This window comes from Schistocerca serialis, chromosome 6, assembly GCF_023864345.2.
Source record: "Schistocerca serialis cubense isolate TAMUIC-IGC-003099 chromosome 6, iqSchSeri2.2, whole genome shotgun sequence".
Lineage (NCBI taxonomy): Eukaryota > Metazoa > Arthropoda > Insecta > Orthoptera > Acrididae > Schistocerca > Schistocerca serialis.
In genome coordinates, this window is record NC_064643.1 from 645,514,273 (window position 1) to 645,539,861 (window position 25,589).

The window sequence follows — 25,589 nt, forward strand, 5'->3', positions numbered from 1 at the left end:
GGCTTGGAAATTGATAGAAAAGAAGATGGATTCATTCAGGTGAGTCAGACTCACTACACCAAGAAGTTTTTGGAGTACTTTGGCAGGGGTGATTGTACTGTAACAACTCCAATTATCAAGGTCAATGGCACAGAAGAGAACCCTGTCAACACTGAATATCCTTATAGACAAGCAATTGGATCCTTGATGTATCTGATGTGTGGGACAAGAACAGACATAGCATATGCATTTGGAGTAGTATGTAGATGTCTTGGAAATCCAACAGATCATGATGTAATAAGGGTAAAAGAATTTTTTGCTATTTGAGAGTCACATATGACTTTGGACTTATTTACAAAAGTGGTGAAGAGAAAGGCATTCTTGAATGTTACAGTAATACCGATCACGGAGGTGGTTTAGGGACTGGACAATCTATCTTAGGTGTTTTCTGCCTGTACTTCAGTGCACCTGTCCGTTGGATGAGTCAGTGACAAACTGCTGTTGCAGTCTCTACTACAGATGCTGAAGTTGTAGCGACTAGTGAAGTAGCACAAGAAATGGTCTGGATGAAGAGACTTTTAACTGAACTTTGCCAGCTAAAGGATTTGAATCCTTGCCTACGAGTGGACAATGAGGCTGCTGGTCAATTTGCACAGAATCCTGTAATTCACCAATCGATGAAACATATTTGTTTCAAACACTTCTTTGTTTGAAAATTAGTTACAGCTAGTGAAATTACCATTTCAAGAGTAGGTACAGAAAATCAGCTAGCGAATTTATTAACAAAACCAATATTTGGTGCCTGACTAAGACAGTTGTGAAAAAATATGAGAGTGCGTAAGTTCTTAAATAAGTGAGAATGTTAAAGTTTTGCATTGTGAACAGTTTTATTCAATAACTTCATTGACATTTAAATATCTCTGTCTTACCACGCAGGGATTGTTTTGTGTTCTTTGTGACAATGGAAATTTATTATCATTGTTAAGTGTTATTCTGTAGACTTGTAACAAACCAGTGTGTTTTTTTATCAACAAAAAACTTGTGCCATACCTAAATAACCAGACACATACACCAAGTAATTAGAAGTGTACTGGTTTCCACATTAACATTAAAGAAATATGATCAGAGCTAGTACAGTTAAGTTTGCATGAATATCAAATAAACTTTGGCATAGACTCCAATTAAATAAGGTACCGTGAAAGAATAACCAGAATCGAAGTTCCAACTATGTGTTAAAGTTGAAGCACACCAGTGACACTGTTTCACCATCCACAAATGTTCATCACATAATATAACTGTGACACATGCAAAGTTAAAGTCTTTCAGTTGCTAAAACTCTTGTAAGCATCATCAAACCGTTTGTCACTCATGAAATTTTAAAGTACTGTAACAGTGCAGCTACTTGCCTCTCAGAAACTACGTTCAACTCCTATTGAAAGCTACTCTGATTCACCAGCAACTGCTCTGAATAACTGCACTAAGACAATACCAGACAAAAAGACCACAATTCACAGGAGCATCGCATATTTAACACTTCGAGAAACTGTACCACACTAGTCATTTTCAAAACTTCTTACTAATTTATGTTAAAATGAATGTCATTTAAATTACATTGTTTTTCTTAATACTAAATGTGATGGAAAACGCCATCTGATTAGTGGCACCATGGTGGTCAATAGTAATGTGGTGCCAGCTGCTTGGTTTCCTTTGTAATATGGTGCCACTGCAATCCACAAAGAGATTACCAAAATCATTAGGCCACTGGAAATAATAATTCAGCTGATAATAAAGATTATCAAGCAAAGTATTGAGATTTGTGGTAACTAACATTGGAACCTGTGGAAAATAAAAAATCTGAATCTGGAGACTGCACTCATGTGTGCGAGTTGCGTTTGTGTGAGTGAGTGAGTGTGTTTGTTTGTGTGTGTGTGTGTGTGTGTGTGTGTGTGTGTGTGTGTGTGTGTGTGTTGTCTATTGTTGATGAAGGCCAATGGCCAAAACTTTAATTGTGAGAGTCTTTTTGTTCTGAACTTTCCTTTTCATAATACTGCTGCATATACATCGATATTCATCAAAATACAGCACACTGTGTGTCACTCGCAGAGGGACTGTAGAGACAAAATTACACTAATTACAGCTCTCATGGAGGCATTTAAACATTCTTCCTGCTATTCAATTGCAAACAGATGGAAGTCATAAATGTGATAACAATGAGGAGTATCCTCTTCCACAAATCCACCCTTGCAGATTTCCTAAAGTCATGAGGTATCAAATCAGCACACACTTCACTGCAAAGTAAAAATTCATTCTGGAAACAATCCCCAAATCTGTGTCTAAGCCACGTCTCCACACTATCCTTTCTTCCATGAGTGCTAGTCCTGCAAGGAGAACTTCTGTAAAGTGTGGAAGGCATTAGATGAGGTACTGGAGGAAGTAAATTTTTGATGGGCAAGGGGGGGGGGGGGGGGGGGGGGGTGTTTGACTCATGCTTGGATAGCTCATTTGATAGAGCACTTGCCCTCAAAAGGCAAAGGTCCCAAGTTTGAGTTTCGGTCTGACTCACAGTTTTAATCCACCACGGAGGTTTCAGGTCAGTGCACAATTTGCTCCAGAGTAAAAATTAATTGTGGAAAAAGTCCCCCAGGCTGTGGCTAAGCTGTGTCTCTGCAGTATCCTTTCTCCCAGGAGTGCTAGTCTGGGAGTAGTAAAGCTGTGAGGGTGGCTCATGAATCATGCTTGGATAGCTCATTTGGTAGAGCACTTTTTGATGAAAGATTCGGGTCCTGGTCGGCATTGAACTTTTAATCTGCCAGGAAAATTCAGAAATATAGGTAATTTGGCTTGATTTGTTTAATTATCCAAGTTGTAAACCAAAATACCAGGAGAACTATTTTTTAATGTAAGTTGCACTGTCTTATTTCTGTTTGCAATGTACATTTTCTTGCTGATATTTTTCTATCTTTACCAATTCCAGTGACTTCTTATATTTAAATATATTTATTAGAAAAGTGATAAAACCTTTTTCTGATTTTGTGTATCTACTTACTAATACAACTAAAATTATAATTTCAGCACTCGAGCTGGTTGGACCAAATTACCGATCATTTGTAACTGTGATGACATGTATGTTCTACACACTTGGACTTGTAATGCTTGCTGGAGTGACATATTTAGTGAGGGATTGGGTTCATTTGGCCCTTGCTACAACTGTGCCATTCCTCTTATATTATGTGTACTGGTTGTAAGTTAAAGCATGATATATATTTTGAATATTTTGTGTATACATAAGTTAGCTTGTTAATTAATGTGTGCTCAGTTTTCTTCCAGAAAGCCCTAGATGGCTTCTTGCAAAAGGACAATTTGAGGAAGGATCAAAAATTCTTCATACACTGGCAAGAATCAATAAAAAAGAACTACCCTCTACATTTACAGAGAAACTAAAGGTGAGAATAAAAAAGAATACGTAACAGTTCATTTAAACAAGCCTCTATTCTTCCATCATGTAGATGACAATTATTCTTTAATAACTACATAGCAGCACTAGATAAATAGCACCTATTTAGTACAGCTGAAGAGTTAGCATTTATTCCTTTCAAACTAGTGATCTTCCTGCTAATTCTATTATATAAATTTCAGTCTGTGTAAGCACAATACAGAATGTAGGCGAGACTCAATTACTACTCACCAAATAGAAGAGATGCTGGCTGCTTGAATTTGAGCACCAAAGGCCAGTGTCCTCATGCACTGTATTGAGAAATTCTTACTAGCCATCTAGAAACCTAAACCTCTCAGCCAATTCAGATTCATTGATGAGATCTTTGATATGAACTGTCAATACCTGTCCTTTCATTTCACACAATTCTCAATTCATTACATTACATGAGTTGTATACCATGGATCCTGTGGATAGAGGTCTCTGGTATAAGAAAAGAGATCAAAGGTGTACAGGATGCATTACCAAAATTTGGACAAATTAAAATTTCTTTCATCACAAGTCATTATTGGCATTATGCACAGCCAGTTGCTTCTATTTAGCAAATAACCATTACCTTAAATGACCAAGATGTTGAAACAAAGTGTCATGTGTGATAAAAGATATCCTTTTGTTGAAGGCATACATGTTGGGCTCAGCAGCAGATATAACTCAATTCTCCAAATATCTTAAATCTACAGTTAACGTTGTTATGGCAAAATATTCGGCTTTTGAACAGTCAACTGAAGATTCCACCATTTAGGCAACATCACCTAAAAGACCACATCATGAGGACCCTTGAAGTTGCAAAAGAGATTAAAGACTGATTGCAGGGCTTCCAAGGCAATCATTGCAATCACTGATGAAGATTATTTGGTGAAGATTATTGGTGTAAGTAAAAATGATTGGTGTTAGTGAAGATTACTGATGTAAGTGAACCAGCAATGTGTAGAATTCCTAAGGAGGAGTTTTGATACAAATCCTTCACATTCAATATAAGACAAATGCTCTTGGAGGCTGGGAGGGGGAAGCAAGTCAGTCTTAGCAATTTGCTTCCGTGTGCAATGAAAAATGATCTCACAGAGCAGATCAAATTCTTTCCTGATCGTAAGATTTTCATGATAGGAGCAAAAATCAAATGGACAAATGACAATTGGCTTGTTCATGTTCCAGAGGATGAAACCATTGTTGCCAGGCTGTATCGGGATGAGGAAGGACAGTCCAATTAACTGTTGTGATCTCCGCTCAGGTGCACGGACTAGTGTGAGGCTTCACATTGTCATGTAGAAACAGAAGTTCATTTGCATTTTTGTGTCATCAGACATGCTGAAGTCATTTCTGTGTGTGTGGCCAGGCGGCACACGGGAGATTGGACACATTTGCGCGACCTTATCATCATGGCAGATGCCCCCAGGAACCTACTGTGATTTTGTTCACTGCAATGTCTCTGCCCCAGTCTTCAAGCAGCTATGAATATCCATGATGCTCTGATATTCTGCAAAAGAAACTCAGTGACAGCTCTCTGCTTGGAACACACCTCTGTTACAGTTATAGGTGCTGAAGCAGGAATATTCCATGATGTACCACAACAAATTTCACCTTTTTTCAACTGAAATTTTCCAAGTAAAAAATGTGTTGCATTACTTATTGAACACCCCTCATATACATTCCTTGCTTCAGGTTATTACTGGTTTTCGGTGTTCCCTTGACAGTGTCCTGCATTGCCATAAATTTATTGTTGCATTCACTTATATATCTGTTATTGTGAAGTTGCTGAGTTTTACAGATCAATTTCCTTAGGATCTTCTTGTACAACCTAAAGTAGTTGTGCAAATTTGAACCATGCATTATAGTGATGTGCTCATATAGACTCCTCATAGTCTTACATCATATTCTAGTGCCTTAAAATAAATCAGTTAATGTAAAGAAATGTTAATAAAGTTTTCTTTGTTCACTAGCAACGCATGACTTTAAAACGTTCACTTAGTGAAGAGAAACGTTTACATGAGACTCCAGGTGTTATGGCTCTGTGCAGGACGCCAAACATGCAACTCAAGACTGCATTAATTACACTGAATTGGTAAGAATGCTCTTGTATTATTTATCATTTTTGCAATTTGCTTTAAAACTATAATATGCTGAAACACAAATTTTGTATAGTCTGAAACTGTAGTACATGCTTTATCCAAAAATAATGTTGAGTAGTTAGTTGAGGAGCCCACTCAAAGTGTAAATGGTTGTGAAAACACACTTGATTTGCAACAAATAACCCTGAGAAACAAGGAAACATTATGATGGATATCGGGATTGGTGACCACAAAGTCACTGTAATGAAACTGAGTACTACAACATCCAAACCCATTCCTGTATATGAAAGGCAATGTCCTGACTGACTGACTAATTCATTATCGCCCAGCCCAAACCAGTAAGGATAGAATCTTGATATTTGGAGGTGTGGGTTTTATACAGTAGGCACTGTTTAAGAAGCAATTTTTCGAAATTCCATTCCTAAGAGGGTGAAATAGGGCATGAAAGGTTTTCTTGAAAAATGTTGCTATTACGGTAATTTTGAAGCTAGATATAGTAAAACTGGTATTTGGTTTCATAGTCAGAAATAAAGAAATGCATGTTTCAGGATTTTTGGAAATTTGACCCTGTGGGGGTGAAATAGTGGGTGAAAGCTTCTTTTGAAAATATATATTTATTAAAGAACCACTAACTACATGTACGAACATTGATATTTGACTTCTCGGTTACAAATAAAGAAGTATGTGTTTCAGTGTTTTTGGGAACTGAACCCCTAAGGGGGTGAAATAAGGCCTGAGATTTTTTATAACAATTGCCTTTGATGGTGAAATGGGAGAAGAAAGTTTTTATGGGAATATTTCATTGTGTAAATATTTTTGAAGCAAAACTATAAAAATCTGTCTGTGGCTTCTCTGTTAGAAATAAAACGGATGCATGTCACTGTTTTTGGAAATTCAACCTCAAAGGGGATAAAATAGGGAATGAAATGTTTTAGGAAACTATTTCATTACGAAAGCCTTTTTCAAGCTAAATCTTTGAAAATTAGTGCTTGGTTTCTCGGTTAGAGATGAAAAAATACATGTTTCACTGTTTTTGGAAATTCAACTCCTAAGGGGGCAGAATAGGGTCAGACTGATTCACTGACTCATCATTTCCCAGCCCAAACTGCTAAGGATAGAAAATTGAGGTTAGGAGAGAGTGTGGATCACATATTGTTTAAAAAGGGATTGTACGAAATTCCACTCCTAAGGGGGTGAAATAGGAGATGAAGGTTTTTTTTATTTTTATTTATTTATTTATTTTTTTGAAAAATGTCACTAGTAAGGCAATTTTGAAATTAGACCTATGAAAACTGGTATTTGGTTTCTCAGTCAGAAATAAAGAAATACATGTTTCAGCATCACTAAGGGGGTAAAATAGTAGGTGAAAGTTTTTTTGAAAATAATTACGAAAGAACTACTAAAGGATTTTTAAAGCTACATCTATGCCAGATGGTATTTAATTTCTTTGTTAGAAATAAAAAAAAATGTGTTTTGGTGTTTCTGGAAATTCAATCCCTAAGGGGGTGCAATATGGGATGCAAATTCTTAAGAAAATATTTCATTGTATTAAAAAGAACTTTAAAGCTAAATTTATGAAATTTGGTATTTCAGTTCTTAGTTATACCGGTATACAAAGAAATATTTGTTACAAGATGGAAGTTTCTATGGAAATATCTCCTCAAGAATGCAAAAGGCATGATTAAAAAAAGATGTTGGACTCCAGCTAACAGAACTACTTTTTGATCACAAGTACATTCAGAAAAGACCATCTTATATGGATTTAATTTGCGTGAAATGCTTAGAAGGTGTTGCAATTTGTGAACATCATAAAAATTAGATTAAATAAAAATTAAAAAAAATCTTTGCAGGCTATTCAGTCTATGTGAGTGAAGCAGCAGGTGCTAAGCCAGTCAAAAATAAATGTAAAATATATCTACTTAAAAAAGTAGGTGAAAATTTGATGGTACCTTTCTACGAGAGAATTTCCATTCATTCCAAACTAACTATGTCAGCATAGACTAAATGTGTGTTGATTGAAAGGAAACAGTATCAACGGTAATTGAGAGATTTATACCAAGTAAATTAGTAAGAGACAGTACTGATACCCCATAGTATATAAAAAAAGTCAGATCACTCTTGCAAAATCAACAAAAAAGCACAGCAAACTGAACGTGTTGGAGACCAGCCACATTGAAAAATATTGGGCCTAGGAAACAAGCCATTTGTCATTATCTGTCATTACTGGCACATAAGTGATTGATGCATCTGTTGTGACTGGCTGATCATTCAAAGCGCCGCCGCGCAATTACGTGCGTCCTCTACTTGCGGCGCTGTCTGCCAGCCATGCAGCAGCTGCGCCACCTAAGCGGCCAGCCAGGCAGCGGCCGCTAGACTGGGACTCAGTGCTTATTCAAATGCTAATGTGTACACATGTCTTGCTTGTCAACTTACTCTGTGACTTATATGTATTGTGTCGTTCTGAAATATACATGTTAAACTTGATGTTATAACAATTGGTGACGAGGTAGTGGATTTTTCCTTTTCAACGTTGACCCACAGGTTTCCATGGCTACTGTCGAGCAACTATTGCAAAATCTCCTTGAACAGCAAACGCTTCTAACAGCGGCAATTCGCGATTTCATCGCGGCATCAAATGCGGGGCGTTTCTTGTCATTGGCTATACCTCCTTTTCCTCCTTACGACGAGACGGCGGAAGACTGGTCTGATTATGAAAAATGTCTTCGACAGCACTTCTTGGCATTTCATGTCACGGATGAACAACCATGTAAGTCTCTGTTCCTTTCCTGGATTTCACCTCAAATGTATCGGTTGTTGTCGCAATTGGCTCCTTTGAAGGATCCTGCATCTTTGTCCTTTGCTGAAATGTGCTCACTTCTGTCTGTCTATTTTCAAAAGCAAACACATGTGGTAGCCTCTCGTGTTGCCTTTTATCGTTGTCACAAACAGCCACATCACTCCTGTCGCGCTTGGGCTGCTGAACTTCACGACCTCAGTCGAAAGTGTCAGTTTGTTACTGACGTTCACAAAGAATCCTATGCCGATTCCATGGTACGGGATGCTATTATCCAGTCGGCGCCCAACAAAGACGTTTGGCAACAGGCCCTTCAGTTGGCAAATCCGACTCTAGATAAAGTTCTCTCCATTGTGCAGTCTTTTGAAATTTCTCGCGCCGCTGGGGCGCAAATAGAGGCGTGGGGTGATGTCAGGGAAATACAATGTCTGTGCGCTGTTGACGACACGAGCGGCGCATCCCCGCCGGCCGACGCGGCCGCAGTGTGCTCCCACGCGCAGCCTCAGCCTAACCGTAAACAACCCGTTAAGAAACTGCAGCAAAACCCCCGGCAACTTCCTTCATGTCAGCGGTGTTTTGCGAAACATTCACGCAAGGATTGTCCCCAACGTTGGGCTGTGTGTCACAATTGCAAAAAGAAAGGTCATGTGTCTTCCGTTTGCAAATCCGACCGCATACATGATGTTCATGAACATGACGCTGATTCTGATTCTGTGTTGTCTGTCAATTGCACTTCTTCCCTTTCAGGTAAGTTATTCCTCACTGTCCAAATCCTTGGTCGAGATGTTCGCATGCAGGGGGATACCGGTTCTGCTGCCACTATAATTAATTCTCAGACGTATCTTCAGTTGGGTTCTCCACTCCTGTCACCTGTCACTCGACAATTACAGATGTACAATAAACAGAAGATTTCTCTCTTGGGACAGTTTCATGCTGAGGTATCTTACAAATCCGTCATTCGCACTGTTCCCATATTTGTGGTCAACCAGAGCAACGCAGAAAATCTTTTTGGTTTCAATGCCTTTCACGTTTTTGGGTTCTCCATACATGACTCTGTCAATATTGTCTCTGATGCTATTCCTTATGCTGAACAGGATTCCTTGTCGATGACATTTTCGTCCCTTTTTTTCTCCTGGGTTAGGCCGCGCAAACGACTTTGAAGCTCATATCACGCTCAAACCCACTGTTCGGCCTAAGTTTTTTCGGGATCGGCCCATTCCTGTGGCCCTTCGTGATCGGGTAAAACAGGAGTTGGATTGTCTCACTACTTCAGGGGTTTTGCTTCCTGTCACTTCCAGTGAGTGGTCCTCTCCTGTTGTTGTCGTTGCTAAGCCAAATGGTGATATTCGTCTCTGTGGCGATTTCAAAGCCACTGTAAATGCTCAATGCCTCATCGACACTTACCCTATGCCCCGTCCTGAAGAACTGTTCACTAAACTTGCTGGAGGCCAGTATTTTTCTAAAGTTGACCTGTCAGAAGCTTATCATCAACTTCCTCTCGACGCTGCTTCCCGGCAGTTTCTGCTCCTTAAGATGCCTTTTGGCCTCTATCAATACCAACACTTGCCATTCAGGGATGCTAGCGCCCCTGCTCTCTTTCAGCGATTTTTGGAACAATTATTGCTCCCTGTCCCTGGGTGTATCAATTACATGGCCGACATTGTTGTCACTGGCTCCACCACTGAAGAACATCTTGAAAATCTCCGCACACTTTTTCATGTCTTACAGACTGCCGGTCTTAAGTGTAATCTTCAGAAATCAAAATTTTTTCAGGCATCTATCATGTACTTGGGGTTTCAACTCTCTCGGGATGGTATTCGTCCGCTTCAGCAAACTGTCGCTGCGATCGATGCCCTTCCTCGCCCTACATCTGTTAAGGAACTGCAGGCCTTCTTGGGGAAAATAGCATACTATCACAAGTTTTTACCATCTGCGGCTTCAGTGGATCAGCCGTTGCATCGCCTGTTGCATAAAAACGTGCCTTTTCACTAGCCCGCGGCATGCGATGCGGCTTTCCAGAAATTGAAGACTATGCTGAAACAGGCCCCGTGCCTGGCTACTTATCGACCTGGCCAACTTCTTGTTCTTGCCACAGATGCCTCTCAATACGGGGTCGGTGCAGTCCTTGCGCACCGTTTTTCTGACGGTTCGGAACAACCCATTGCTTATGCCTCCAAAACGCTCACGGATGCCCAACAAAAGTATTCTCAAATTGAGAAAGAAGCTTTGGCCATTATTTATGCTCTTCATAAGTTTGGTGTTTTTCTCTATGGCTCAAAATTTCATCTTGTTACGGATCACAAAGCACTTGTTCCCTTGTTTCATCCATCAAGTCACTTCCCGACAAGGCTGCACACCGCCTCCAGCGTTGGGCTCTTTACTTGTCTCGTTTCGATTATGAGATTCATTTCCGGCCAACAGCTCAACATGCAAATGCTGATGCTCTGTCTCACCTTCCCATGGGTCCTGATCAGGCATTCGACAGGGACGAACTTTTGTGTTTCCACCTGGATGTTGCCGAGCAGCGGGTTGTGGACGGGTTCCCCATCACTGGAGACAGGCTGGCGGCTGCTACGGGTTCTGACCCTACCCTCTCACAGATTTTACGCTGTATTCAGAAGGGTTGGCCAGATCGCCCATCCGCTAAGACTTCTGATCCGTTGCGGAACTACTATGCTTTGCACTACCACCTCACAGCTAGGGATGGTGATGTCCTCCTTTCCACTGACAATGCTTTGCCGCGTGTTGTGGTACCCGCGTCTTTGCATGCTTTGGTCTTGCGCCTCCTTCACCAAGGGCACTGGGGTGTGTCTCGCACAAAATCTCTGGCGCGCCGTCATGTCTACTGGCCTGGCATCGACTCTGAAATAGCACACACGGTCGCTGCCTGCGGCCCTTGTGCATCACAGGCCGCTGCCCCAAAGTCATCTTTGTCACCCTGGCCTTCGCCTGAGAAGACCTGGGAGTGCATTCATGCTGACTTTGCGGAACCCTTTTTAGGTACTTATTGGTTCCTCGTAATTGACGCCTACTCTAACTTTCCTTTCATTGTCCGTTGCACGTCGCCTACCACCACAGCAACCACCAGTGCTCTTGCCCGCATTTTTTCTTTGGAAGGCCTCCCCTCTACTCTTGTTACTGATAATGGTCCGCAATTTGCCTCTTCCGAATTTGCGGATTTTTGTGCTTGTCACGGCATTATGCATGTCACGGCCTGCCGTTCCATCCACAATCCAACGGTGCAGCTGAACGACTGGTCCGCACATTTAAGGCTCAGATGCGGAAACTTCTGACTTCTTCTGCTGCTGATGATGCGCTTCTCCAGTTTCTGGCGTCTTACCGTTTCACCCCCATGGGCGACCACAGCCCGGCTGAGCTCTTACATGGCCGACAGCCCCGCACGCTACTTCCTCTTCTGCGGCCTTCCACCTCACGGCCGCGGGTGCCTTCACTTGGCCGGTTCACCGCCGACGACCTCGTCTGGGTACAGGGATATGGCAGGCGGCCAAAATTGAGCCCGGGCCGCATCTTATGACACCGTGGCAGATGCCTGTATGAAATCCAGACGGACACGGGTGTTGCAGTGCGTCATTCGGACCAGCTTCGGCCTCATGTGCCGGCAACGCCTGTTCCGAATGCTGCTACACCACCTTCGGCTCTACCTGCCACTCGGGATCTTGGCATCTCTCAATACTCACAACGCAGCCCTCTCACCATCATTGCGAAGCCAGCACAAGAACAGACGCCACGAGGAGACGTGCCCATGCAGGAACCGGATGACCATCCTCTGTCAGAGCAAATCTACTCGCCTCCTCCTCCAATGGACGCTGACACATCGCCCATGTCTCCTGGTGCATGGGGCCCCAGCAGATTCGACCCCTACGTCTCCTGTCATCTCGACCTGTTATCATCGGGGACACTTCCGTCCGTAAGGGAAGCCTCCTCCTCGAGACTTTACGGCGAGTCAGACAACGCCTATGAATGATAGCCATCTCCAGGACACCTCCATCAAGACCAGTGCAACAATTTCAAAGGGGGGAAAAGTGTTGTGAATCACCGATCATTCAAAGCACCGCCACGCAATTACGCGCGTCCTCTACGTGCGGCGCTGTCTGCCAGCCATGCAGCAGCTATGCCACCTAAGCGGCCAGCCGGGCAGCAGCCGCTAGACTGGGACTCAGTGCTCATTTGAATGCTAACGTGTACACATGTCTTGCTTGTCAGCTTACTCTGTGACTTATATGTCTTGTGTCATTCTGAAATATACGTGTTAAACTTGACGTTATAACAGTATCTTCAAGAGTAATTCATACTAAAAAAAGACCAAGCTTCAAGATTTATTTTTCATATTTAGTGCCGTTCTCTGATAGATTACAAGTTTTAAATTAATTATGACAGAAAGTATAATTATCCTCCCAGGAAAAACAGTATGAAGTGAGTATTGAGCAGTGTCTTCCCCTTGAGCTTCCAAAATTTGTTGCTCACTCAACAAACATGACATATTTGTGGCAGAATTACAGCAAACTGCAAAACTTAATGAGTATTTGTATGAAATTAGATCAGTACCATCATATTGGCTCAGCCATTCCCTACAACAGCTGCTACATTCGCTAATGTTTCTTTAGAAATAATTCTAGAAATTGGCAACAGAAGGCAGCACCAGTCAAGGGACAGGTAGCAAGATGTCCATGCATTGTTCTCATATGCAAAGAGTCCAGTTTTTGAGTGACAGATGGCTTGTGCATCATGAAAATCATGCCCCAACATATACTCAGTGTCATTTTTTGAACACAAATTTGTGGCCTGAGCTATGCTCGGGCTTGGTCTTGAAAGTGTTAAAAGAACACAAAATCACTAAGTTGATGAAGTTTTACAGAATCTCAAAATTTTGTGCAGATTTCAATGTGAGATGCCTTTAATAATTGCACAATGAATCTCTGTCTTGAAATCTGGCAGAAAATCCAAAGAGATTCTGGTTGTGTGTTAAGTACACCAATGGGAAGACACTTAATACCTTCACTGCATGTTAGCAATATATAACATTCTACATACCATCTGCACTGATAATTCTTCACATTCAGTATGAACAGTATTATATCTAAGATGATTTGATGTTATTTCTGTCTACTATTATGCTTAAATTTGTTGAGCAATTATTTTAATGGTGATGAATCAGGTTCTCTACCTATGGAAAGCAATAATTTCATGAAGGTGAAAAACAGTTTGTTCCTTGCAAGACAAAAGCAGAGCTCACCATTTGCAGCATAGTTGACAGGACCAATTGTGAACTTCTGGTACAGAGCTGAGTGGAGGGTCTGAATCAGAGGCTCACATGGTTCTGCAGCCATGTAGGCTGCAGATTCCTTGACTTGCACCATAGGTTGGTGAGCTTTTTGGGTTGTGCTAAATAGGTTACACACAGGGGGTGGCTACACAGGTGGCGGGGGCTGAGGGCATAGTCTGGGAAGTTTTTTGGGTTAAGAGCATCTCAGGGGAAACACAAAAATGGCTTCAGTCTCAAAGGGTGCAGGTAAGAAAGTAGATCTAGGAACCATTGATGAAACAGTTGTAAATTGTCACAGCTGTGTTGAGAAAGTACCAGAACTCCAAGCACTAATAGAAAGCACTGATGTTCAAATTCTTACAAGCACTGAAAGCTAGCTGGCTAAAGCTGGAGATAAATTCAGCCGAAATTTTTGTGAAGAACCTGACAGTGTTCAGAAAGGATAGGCTAAACACAGTTGGCGGTGGTGTGTTTGTTGCTGTTAGAAGTAGTTTATCTTGTAGCAAAATTGAAGTAGATAGTTTCTGTGAGTTAGTATGGGTAGAAGTCTTTTTTGTGAATGAGAATAAAATAAACAATTATAGTTGGTGGTACCTTTGACATGTTGGCAAAAATACATGTTTAAATCATGAAGTACGAATAAAACATCATACAAAATTGTAGTAAATGCATACTCTGAAAATTATTTCAAGCAATTTGTTCATGAGCCCTCTCAAACAGTAAACAGTTGTGAAAACGTACTTGACCTCCTAGCAACAAATAATTCTGAGCTAATAACGAGCATCAAAACAGATAGAGGGATTAGTGAACACAGGATTATCATAGTGAGACTGAATACCGTAACTTTCTAATCCACCAAAAATAAATGTAAAATATATCTATTCAAAACAGCACATAAAAATTCACACAATGCCTTCCTGAGAGGCAATCTCCACTCTGTCCAGATTAACAATGTAAGTGTAGACGAGATGTGGCGTGAATACAGAGAAACGGTATTGACAGTAATTGAGAGATTTATACCAAACAAATTAATAAATGACAGAGATGATCCCCGATGGTACTCACAACAGGTCAGAACACTCTTGAAGAAACAATGAAAAAAGCATCCAAAATTTTAACAAATGCAACATTCCCTAAGTTGGCAACTTTTTTTAGAGAAACTCTAAATCTAGTGTGGACTTCAGTGTGAGATGCTTGCAATAGTTTCCACAACAAAACCTGGCAGAAAATCCAAAGAAATTATAGTTGTATGGAAAGTACGCTGTGGCAAGTCACAATAATTGCCTTCGTCTCACAATAGCAATGGAAATACTATTGATTAAGGAAACTAGTAATTTTTACTGCAGGTTCTTGTGTTGACATAGTAGAAATCTCATTTTGTGTATATTCTTCAATTCTTACAAGGAATTCGTAATTTTTTAGCTCAAGAGATTAAAAGATAATTAAAGATTTTTTTTCATTGCCCTGTAATACACTGGACTAGCCAAAATGCAGGCCCACTGTGAATGCTGTTTTCAAAAATGGGATGAATAGGTTGATATTTGTACATAGCTGGAAATTGCCCTGATTATTGTCAAATGATTGGCAGCTTCTGCAAATAAATGTGTTGGAAGAGCTCATGAGAGAGAGTACCTGTGATACCGGTACCAGAGATACCTTGAGTACTATTCTCTCCTGTGGATCCTATCTGCTCTGCAGAAAGTACAGAATCTGTCATTACTCATCCGCTTGCCTGCAAATGGCATGGCAATGATAGGTCTAGGCATCCTATACAGGGTAGATGGGTAGCAGGGAGGACTCAGGGTGTTTTGCTGATTCCGCTAACCAAAAATTTTGAGATGCTGTCTTTCATTCAAAGTGAAACTGAGCTGAAGGGACTCATTTCACCTGTTTTGGGGAAACCTATTTTGTCCTTTGTCAAGAGGAAGCAAACACATAAGGGTAGGTATCTATTAATCATCGGCAGTTCAAACATACAGTGAATGATGGTACCCATTAGGGAAATGGCAGCAAGGGACAGAGAAGGACATCAGGTGTACTCAGTGTGTATGCCTTGAGGCCTCATTCACCATGTTGAAGAGGCTATTTCAGCAGCCATTGAGGAAATAGGATGCAACCAACTGCAGATTGTGGTGTGTGTTTGAACAAATGATGCCTCTTGTTTGGGCTCCAAGGTCATACTTGTGTCATTCCAGCGACTGGCAGAGAGGGTTGAGAAGACCAGCCCTAAGTATGCAGTTGTAACAAAACTCACAATATGCAGCATTATCATCAGAACTGATTGTGGCCCTTTGGTTATGTGTCAAGTGGGGGGAATGGTTCTGTGACAAGTTGGCCTGCAACTTCCTGGACTTGCGCTATAGGGTTGAGAACTTTAGGTTCTCCCTACATGGATAAAGTGTGCACTACACATCAGAGGCTGCTACTCAGGTAACTGACTTGTGCATGGGATGCACACAAGGGTTTATATCTAATAAACCCTTGTGTGCATCCCAGGTGGCTCTCCATCCAGTCCAGATAATGATTGCTGTAAGATACTCAGAAGTTTGAGAGTAAGACTGTGAGAAATGCTTCACACAGATGAGAGTATTGAAACCCTAATGGTAAACTGCTGAAGCATTCACAACAAAGTGCCAGAGTTTGAAATGCTCCTGAAAAAGCAATGAAACTCGCATAATACATGGTACAGAAAGCTGATTGAAATGTGAATTACATTTGCTTCGAATGCCGAAGCTATATGGAAGAAATTAACTTGAATTATGGCCAGGTGGGAGGCAAGAACCAAGGTCATGTTGTAGCACTAGTTCCATACTTGTTCAGATGCAGGCTCTTTACAGTAGTACACCACCATTCTCACCTCAGATTTCACTGGACGTACACCAGCCTAGTTCAAAAGCAGATTTCCTGGGCCATCACATGCAATCCTGGCACTGCTGATCCCTCCAAAAAACAACTTCATAGCACACCACTTGTCTCTCAGTATTATCCTGATCTTTAATGTATTAATAAGCTACTTCGACAAGGCCATGACTTCCAAAAATGTGCTCTGAAATGGGAGCCATTCTGTCTCAGATTTTGCCCACCACATCTACAATAGCTTTTTGTTACCCTCCAAATCTCCGCAGTACCCTTGTCAGGCCTTATGCTCCTTCTGCGCTTATCTTCCTACCATATGGCTCCTACTTCTGTGACCAGCCCCACTGCAAGACTTGCTCTATGCACCCTCTTACACCACATATACCAGCTCTGTGATTGGCAAAACATATACTATCAAAGGGAGAGTACATAAACACTGTTTGGCCTTTTACATTGGCATGACTACCACCAAACTATCAATTAGAATGTATGGGCATCGGCAGAGGCAGAGGGTGTATACTGGCAACACACAGTATCCTGTTGCAGAGTATACTCTACAACATGCCAGGCATGACTTTGGTGCCTGTTTCACCACACACAGCATCTTGATTCCTCCTCAAAACTCCAGTTTCTTAGAACTCTGCAGCACTACAACATATGCTTGGTTCTTACCATCCACATGGCCTTAATTTATGTTAATTTCTTCCATCTCAGCATTTCTTCACAGTAACTACTCCTTTCTTCACTCCATTTTAGTTTTCAACACCTATCATTTTCTTAACTGTCTGTTTTTCGCTGTCCCCCTCCCACCTCTGTCACATACAATGCACTTAGCTTTTTACTTTTATTAACTCATGCATGATGTTTTAGCAGTAATTTCTGTCTTGCATCTTACCCTGTCTTCCACCTTGAAGCCCCCAGGTTTTCAAATCTCTTCCATCTCGTCTGGCACAGTACCCAACAATCAGTCTGTCCTTCTAATCCCATCTGGTAAATCTCCCCTGACCTGCAGTCCTGGGTGACTTTTCCTAAACCTACCCCTTTTCCTAGTTTCTCCAGTTCTTTTCCTTCAACCCTCTTCCTTCCCTTTCAACCTTTCTGCCAGGAGGAGGAGCCACTGGCTCCGAAAGACTGCATAATTATAACCTTCTTTTATGCGCATGTTCTGCCACCACTTGATGAGTAAATTTTTTTATCCATCCCATTTCATTATATTTTCAAAAATTGATTGTTTTTGTTGTTATAACATTTATGACTTGTTATATATGTAATTTTCAGTAGGACAATGCACCCTCTAGCATTCTTTGTTCCTGAGTGTTTCTTTCGCTTTATTCCAGCTTTAGGTTATTTAACAAGTCCTTTTCTCACAATTTTAAATATTACATATAATTTGTCACTCACTAGTGAGGCAATTTTTATCATAAACACATGTTTTCCTCTTATAACCATACCTTTATATTTTGTGTTTGTGTTTTAACATATCTGGAATTTACAAGGTATATTTTAGATACACGCAAAGCCAATAATTTTATATATACACAGCAATATAAACTTTGAATATTTTAAATATTTTTTTCCTACATTTCTTCATTAGTATTACATGTTAGTTTGTTTATTTTTCAATTATTCTGAATATTCTTTCAAGTCTGGTTACTATCAGTCACAATTCTTGGTTCACATTTTCTTTGATCTGTAATATTCTGTACTCCTAACAGTTTCCTGGTACTGTTTAACTTTGCATCGTGCCTACAAATCCTGGCTTCTGCTTGCTTATTCATATTAGTTTCTAGTATCTCTTTCTTTTCATCAATAGCATTTTCTGTACGTAGAGGAAACTCTATTAAATCCACAATTAAACAATTGGAATTCCTTTCTCGCAAGATCTCTTCAGGAGAGAATGCTGTGCGGTGAGTTTGAAAGTATTTATAATATTTTCAAATTCCAGTACAAATTTTTCCCATGACTGGTGATTGTGGTGACAATATGTATGACATAGATTTCCTATTTCATGCATATACCTCACAGCTAGATTGCTGGTTGGCCGAGATGCTGACATGTGGATTTCTTGTACTTGATTTTCCGTCACTCCTTCCCTCCATAATTTTGAACAAAATTGGGACTCCTTATTGTATAGAATCTGTTGAGATTTTCCCACTTTAACATAACACTCTTTAGTCATTTTATTATAAGGTGCTTTGGCTCTTGGTTCACACGAAGGGTACAATTTGATAAATTTGGGAACCACATCTATTACTACTAAAATATGGGTAAAACTATCAGATGTTTTTTGGCAAAGGACCAGACAAATCCATCCTGACTATTTCCATCACATCATTTAGCTCTGATAGTTTGCATCATACTTCTGCTAGTAATGTTAGCTACTTTAGCCTTTCGGTAAAAACTGCAAGATCTAATCCTCTCAGCTGTTCTCCTTACCAAATTGTTAAACGTGATACATTCCCATATATCATCAGTGCATTTTCTAGCACTGCAATGGTCACAAGATAAATGGGAATAATTGATGACTTCTCGTATATATTGGGAAGGCCAACATACTCTTCAAGTTTCAGATCCTTTTCTTTACTCATGCATAAAACACTTTTATACATTTTGTTGAAGGTTTGATTTTAATACTGTCGACCGCACTAAACTTAATTTTTAACAATTTCAGACTATTGTCTGCATTTTGATATCACCTCATGTTCTTGCAGATGTCTTTAATTTTGTCCTTCCCTTCTACTGCTTTGAAATAATTAAATCTGAATGTGTCATCATCTTCCCCCTTCTGTTCATCGTGTCATCATTCTCGGGCAGTCTAGACAAAGCTTTCAGAATCCTTTTTCTTTCTCATACATAAAACACTTTTATAAATTTTGTTGAAGGTTTGATTTTAATACTGTTGACAGCAAGAAACTTAATTTTTACCAATTTCAGACAATTGTCTGCATTTTGATATTGCCTCATGTCCTTGCAGATGTCTTTAATTTTGTCTTTCCCTTTTACTTCTAAATACTTAAATCTGAATGTGCCATCATCTTCCCCACTTCTGTTTATCTTGTCATCATTCTCACACAGTCTAGACAAAGCATCAGGAACCCAGTTATGTACCTCTTTTACTTTTCTTATTTCCAGATCAGATTGCTGAAGAAGTAGGGGCCATCTAGCCAACCTGTTATGTAATTGCCTGCAATCATGTAGGAAAATTAGCTCTTTGTGTTCAGTGTGGACAATAATTTTATACCCTACAAATAATATTTAAATTTTATGCATTCCCAGACTGTAGCTAATGCCTCCTTTTCTGATGTCATATAGGGTTTGTCAAATTTCATCAAAACTCGACTAGTGGAACCAGTTGATTTGCAAATGATGTGATCTCTTACCTGTTGTTCCTGAAAACTCTGATATCCTACACCAAAATCAGAACTATCTGTATCCAAGAGTAATGGCTTATACATATCTGGATGAAACAATTCAATATTTTTGGACAGACACTCTTTCAACTTATCAAAAGCCAGATCGCATTCAGGAGACAGCACAAAACTGCTATGCTTTTACAGTAAATTGTTTAGGTTTAGGTCATTGGAAGCTTGTTCCTCAACATACTACTGGTAAAATGAATATATATGTAGAAATACTTTCGAATGTGTTAGGTACCAGACAGTTTCTTATAGCTTCCATTTTCTTTGACTTGTGCTTAATATCACTGGTTGGTTCTGTATGCTCCAAGAACCTAATTTCTTTTTGTCCATCAGTTCTAAATGTACTTCCCAGGATTTTGTACCTATCATCAGATCATCTACACAATTAGCAACTTGAGATCTTATCTCATTTCCCGAAATTTTGCTTAATGCTCTTATTAATACTGACACTGAAGTGGTTAACCTGAAGGGCACTTCTGTATAGCGATAGCACTTTCTTGCAAAAAGAGAAAGCAGAGAAATTTCTTGATTGAGATGCTAATTCCACCTGCCTGTATACAGCACTCAGATCACAATAACTAATGGATTATTGTATGAACTATTGCCCCATTCAATTAGCCCCCTATTTAACCATCCTGTCTATTTCCCTTTGAACAGCAGCTCTTTTTGCCAGAGGGACTATATATGGCTGTTTGAAAAATGGTTCGTGTTAATAACATCCAGATGATGTTCATTATTTAGCACTCACTTGGGCGTATCAGGACACACCCCTTTTTCTTCTTTCATCCCTGGTAAAATTCACTCTTTTGTTCTGTTGCTGAACTGCCAAATTTATCCACAATTAGTGTAAAGTCAGGTCCTTCTCCTTGTGATTCCATAACATCCTAAACATGGTAATCCTCTTAACCATTCCCAAAACTGTCATTTTCATATGTCCTAATAAATTCTACAGATTCCATTGTACCTCATTCAATTTCATTTAATGATACATATGGCACTCGTGACCTTATATTTCCTGCTTGGCACATTATCATTCTTGTATGAAAATCAATGATGACTCATTGTTTTACCAACCAGTCAATGCCAAATAGACTTCTATGCTCAATTCTGGCACAGCCAAAAACTCATGGGTAAATAATTGTCCTTGAATTTTAAAATCAAAGGTGATCTGATTCTTAATGGCCTTGCTCACCTTAACTTTCGTCCCTACTACTTTCATGTCATATACTGGCATAATTTCTACATCATATTTTTTTTATTATTGCAAAAAATGCATTTGATATGACACTTATTACCCTCACATAGATCCCTTACTTCAGTCTGCTTATTCACATTTGCCTCGAATTCTGATTGGTAGTTTTTTCTTTGAATTGGTTTTGTTCAACCAATTCTGTGCTTACAGCTAAACCTCATCTTGAAAATACATATGTTTTGTGTCATCTTTGGGCCAACTACTTTTATCTGTGCCCACCAGGCCCTAGACCTGTGTAGAACCTAGTTTTCCTCATCATTGTGTTGTATTATTGTGGAAGTTACTGTACCCATCATATTAATTTGTGGCCCATTCTGGCCACCCATATCAGATACATTTACTTGCCTGAAATTTCATTGTTCATGAGTTTTGCACCAATTATCTTCATTCTTAACCTTTTCCAAAAACTCATTGTCTATTTTATGCTTACTCCCCGCAAAGCATTTTGAGTCCTCTGGAAGCTTTCTCCAAAGTCCCCATATTATCTGAGTGTTAGACTTCCAGTCTTTCACGTATCCTAGTTTTTGAAACCATGATTCACAAAAGTCTTTCACGGAATTGCTTCAATGATTATTTGGCATTTGTGTGATGATAAATTCATATCACAAATTGTGTTGTTTCTTGATAAACAAGTATTCTTTAAAAAAAAACTTGTTCTTAAAATCTGCTGATGTCATGTTAGTGGTGAGTAGATTCAAACCTTACCTTTTTGCAGTACTTGCTAGGACATCAATCACTACATAGATTTTCTCTACTAAAATCTGAAGGGTGCCAGCCCCCTGTTTCTTCAGCAGATCACATTTGTCTTTTTTGCTCAGCAGTGTAACCCAACATTTCTTGCAACATGCAAGAATTCTGGACAGTCGAAGCTGTATTTCTTAATGGTGAAATATGTGCATTTGTTTTTGTGGAAATTTTGGTTTATATTACAGAAACTAATGTCTCTATCTTCCCATCTGCCAATGGTTCAGCACTCTCTTCAACTTGCTGTATTACAGAAACCAATCTAGAATGATATCAGTAGTCTGCATTTGAACTTATGCTATCTCTTTTTTTTCATAGATCCATAGATTTACTATCAGTTTCATGAGTCAAAATAGATCATTTCATTTCCAAATTGTCTTCTGATTTCTATAAGTGTTTCTTCCATTCTCTTGTTGTTCTGAGTTGTGAAATGAGTATGTCGAATACCATATTACTATGCAGTGTATTCATATTGCCAGTTATAGTGCCCATGTGACCATTCATGTTTCTTAACATGTGCACTATTCTGATCTTGAATGGTTGGTGCCCCTCTACTATGCTCTGATCTAATACCCTATTTTCTGGTTCATGTGTTTCATGTTCCATTTTCACATCCAGTGGACATGGAATAACACATTCTGGTTTTATTTCTGAAAAAAAAGGAAGGAAAAAAAGGAGGAGAGAGAGATTGAGAGAGAGAGAGAGAGAGAGAGGAATTTCTTCAAATTCTGAGTCCTCTACTCCCTGGCAGCTGTACATTTCACTACAGGTGTCACCTGTTGGTAATCAGGTGAACCTTCCAAATTTGTATGTTCATTGTTCCCATCTGGTGCATCACTATTCAGCTCCATCTTGGATTTTGTTTCCAGGTCTTTATCTCGGTTTAAATTCCAGTATTGGCACTCTCATTCCTTCCTTGCTGCCACACAAAAACAATCCAGTAAATTTATTTGGAAAGTTTTGAATAAATTTCTATTGCTGTTTTGTAAGTTCATGTCTTTAGACTTTACCAAAATCTGGCACAAACACTTTAAGTTAGGTAAATGCACCCATATTTGCACAGTTGATTTTCAATGAAATTTCCTGTTCCTTCAAGCTATGTGTTACCAAAGGCTACACATAACACAGGCCTATACAATCGATTACTGAAAGGTCTTGTGATGGCAAATGCACATGTGACCAAAACCCTCCTGATTTTATGTAAACTCAATCAGTGCTTTTAAGTGATGACAAACTGTGGACAATTGCTTCATGTTTATTATGTAACAGTCATTACAAAACTGCTATTTTGTAAGCAATTGGTCTTACAATTATTTGTTGCATATGTTAATGTTGTTGAAATGCACCAAGTATAGTCAAAACTTTTATACTGAGTACCGAAAGCTATTGTTCCATGTCACCAGCCACTGCACAGGAAAGTGGCTGCTCCTGCCACCTGTTTCACCCCAATGTGGTGGTGCAACATCTTGCTGGAAAATGATAGTTGATTGTAAATCAATAAGTTGTGGTGCTACATATTTGGTCAGAAGGTTGAGGTAAACATCAGCAGTAATTGTTGACTCGTTGAAGAAAAATGGACCAATTATTCAGTTGCACATGATTCCACACCACACATTCACTTTTGGACTATCCCAGTGAAGCTCCCTCGTCTTTTAGGGGTTTTCAGATTCCCAGATTCTCACATCATGTCTGTTTAATGTCCCAGAAACATGAAAACTTGCCTCATTACTGAAACAAACTTGTCTCAGGAATGCTTCATCCTCCAAAAGCCGTTCCAGCACGTTGAGTACAAACTCTGTCCATTTTGGCTTGTCATTTGGCTCAAATGTCTTTAACCGTTATGTACGTTAGTTCATAGAGCACATGTGGTACCTGATCCTGAAAGCCTGACGAGTGAAATACAACATTTGAAGACAGTGTTCCGACAAAACAGTTATTCTGAGAGACAGATATGTAATACATTCAGGCCCAGGCAAGTCCAAACTATGGACTAGAATGAAGATATGAAGACATCCACCACTTTGCTGTACTTTGGTGCCATGTCGTCAAGAATCGGAAGAGCCCTCAGAAGATATGGAATTAAGTGTGTTTTTCAACCATCTGAAAAACTGAGAAACATGTTGGGCTCAGTTAAGGATGACCTTGGTGTGAGGAAATGTGGTGTGTACAAGATTCCTTGTCAATGTGGGGCAGTGTGTATAGACCAGACATGCCACACAGTACAAGAAAGCCATGATGAACATCAGTGTCATACATGCCTTTGTCAACCAGAAAAGTCGGCAATTGCAGAAAACAGTCTGAATACAGACATTGGATGATTTATGAAAATATGGAAGTTTTATTTCTGGCATCATCTTTCTGGTATTGCATCATTAAGGAAGCATTACAATTCGTACAGCCGATAATCTCCTCAACAAGGAGGTGGGATTTCAACTGAGCACAGCCTGGAACCCTGCATTGGCTGCTATTAAATCACGACACAAAAATTAAGATTCTTCAATAACCGGCCTGTCATAATATTGGTCTAGTGCAGCCTGCATTCACAGGAGAGCCGCTCTGTGATTTTTGGCCGAGGGAGACCGAATATGGCACCATCTATCTGCAAATCATTGTGCATGCATGATTTCCGTGCCTGCGCATTCTTCACACGCATGTTCTAGAAATGGGGTGATGACATGCAGATACCATCAGTCGTACCTAGCCACCAGCAAGGTTGAACCACATAAAATTGTCAGACACATGCTCCGAGAAAATATTGTGGAATTAGCACAACGTGATCCAGCGGCAAACCCATGAAGACTATTTACAAAAATATTATTGTCACCTTTCTTTATGAAGTGAACCATGTGTGTACTAAACAGAATACTGTTAAACAATTCAGCTGATCAACTCTTGATTCTGAAGTAACTGATTGATGCAGGGGCTCAACCATAAAATTCACTCCCTATTACAATTACACTGCCTTAATCATAGTGTTCCCTACCTTCAGTATCGATTTGATACTGTGGATACATCCATCCATTGAAGAGCCAGAGTTGTAGATGCAGAGAAAGAGAAACTGCGTTACCTTATTAAATCCTCTGAAAGATATATTACGTCTAGGTTCTCATGGTCGCCAGTTTAATTTTAATTAATTCTGAAATTTAGTGTGCATTTGAAATCATACTTGTGAACTAAACCTTGTATTCGAAATTCTAAGATGGAAGTAAGCCAAATTGATTCTAATGTCTTGCTCAGGCAGCCATCTTTAAAATGCTTTAAGTAAATAATTACTGAAAATTATTAACTGGATTATGAACTTTCAATTAGGGATTTTACAAAGGTGACCAATACATGGATACTTAAAACTGCTATTAAATGATACACATTAAAGAATAACTGCATTAGTAGTATCAAACAATGGAAAACCCTGGATGGAATGTAATAGTATTATGAAAAGGACAATTGCTATTCACCATACAATGGAGGTGCTGAGTTACAGACAAAAAGAGGCTTCAGCTGCCAGAGACCATGGTCATGTGTATGAGATGTTTTCACATGCGCACACACATTTGTGTGTGTGTTTTTTGTCTGTTTTTGATGAAGGACTTTGTTGGCTGAAAGCTCATCTTCCAACTGTCTTTTTGTTGTGCCTATCTGCAAGTCAGCATCTCTGCTACATAGTGAGTAGCAACTGTCATCTTCATAATATAGTTGCATTAT

At 39.7% G+C, this 25,589-nt stretch overlaps 1 protein-coding gene across 3 annotated transcripts in view; it reads left to right on the forward strand.

Annotated features, from left to right (window-relative positions):
• Nucleotides 1–25,589, forward strand: part of LOC126483635 (carcinine transporter) — a 395,544-nt gene that overhangs the window by 241,433 nt on the left and 128,522 nt on the right. For 2 of the 3 annotated variants that reach the window (XM_050106688.1, XM_050106690.1), the window contains exons 6-8: nucleotides 3,052–3,220; nucleotides 3,296–3,422; nucleotides 5,410–5,531. In XM_050106688.1, the coding sequence (XP_049962645.1) occupies nucleotides 3,052–3,220; nucleotides 3,296–3,422; nucleotides 5,410–5,531 (418 nt within the window). The remainder of the gene's footprint in view (nucleotides 1–3,051; nucleotides 3,221–3,295; nucleotides 3,423–5,409; nucleotides 5,532–25,589) is intronic. The other variant, XM_050106689.1, reaches the window with a different exon arrangement.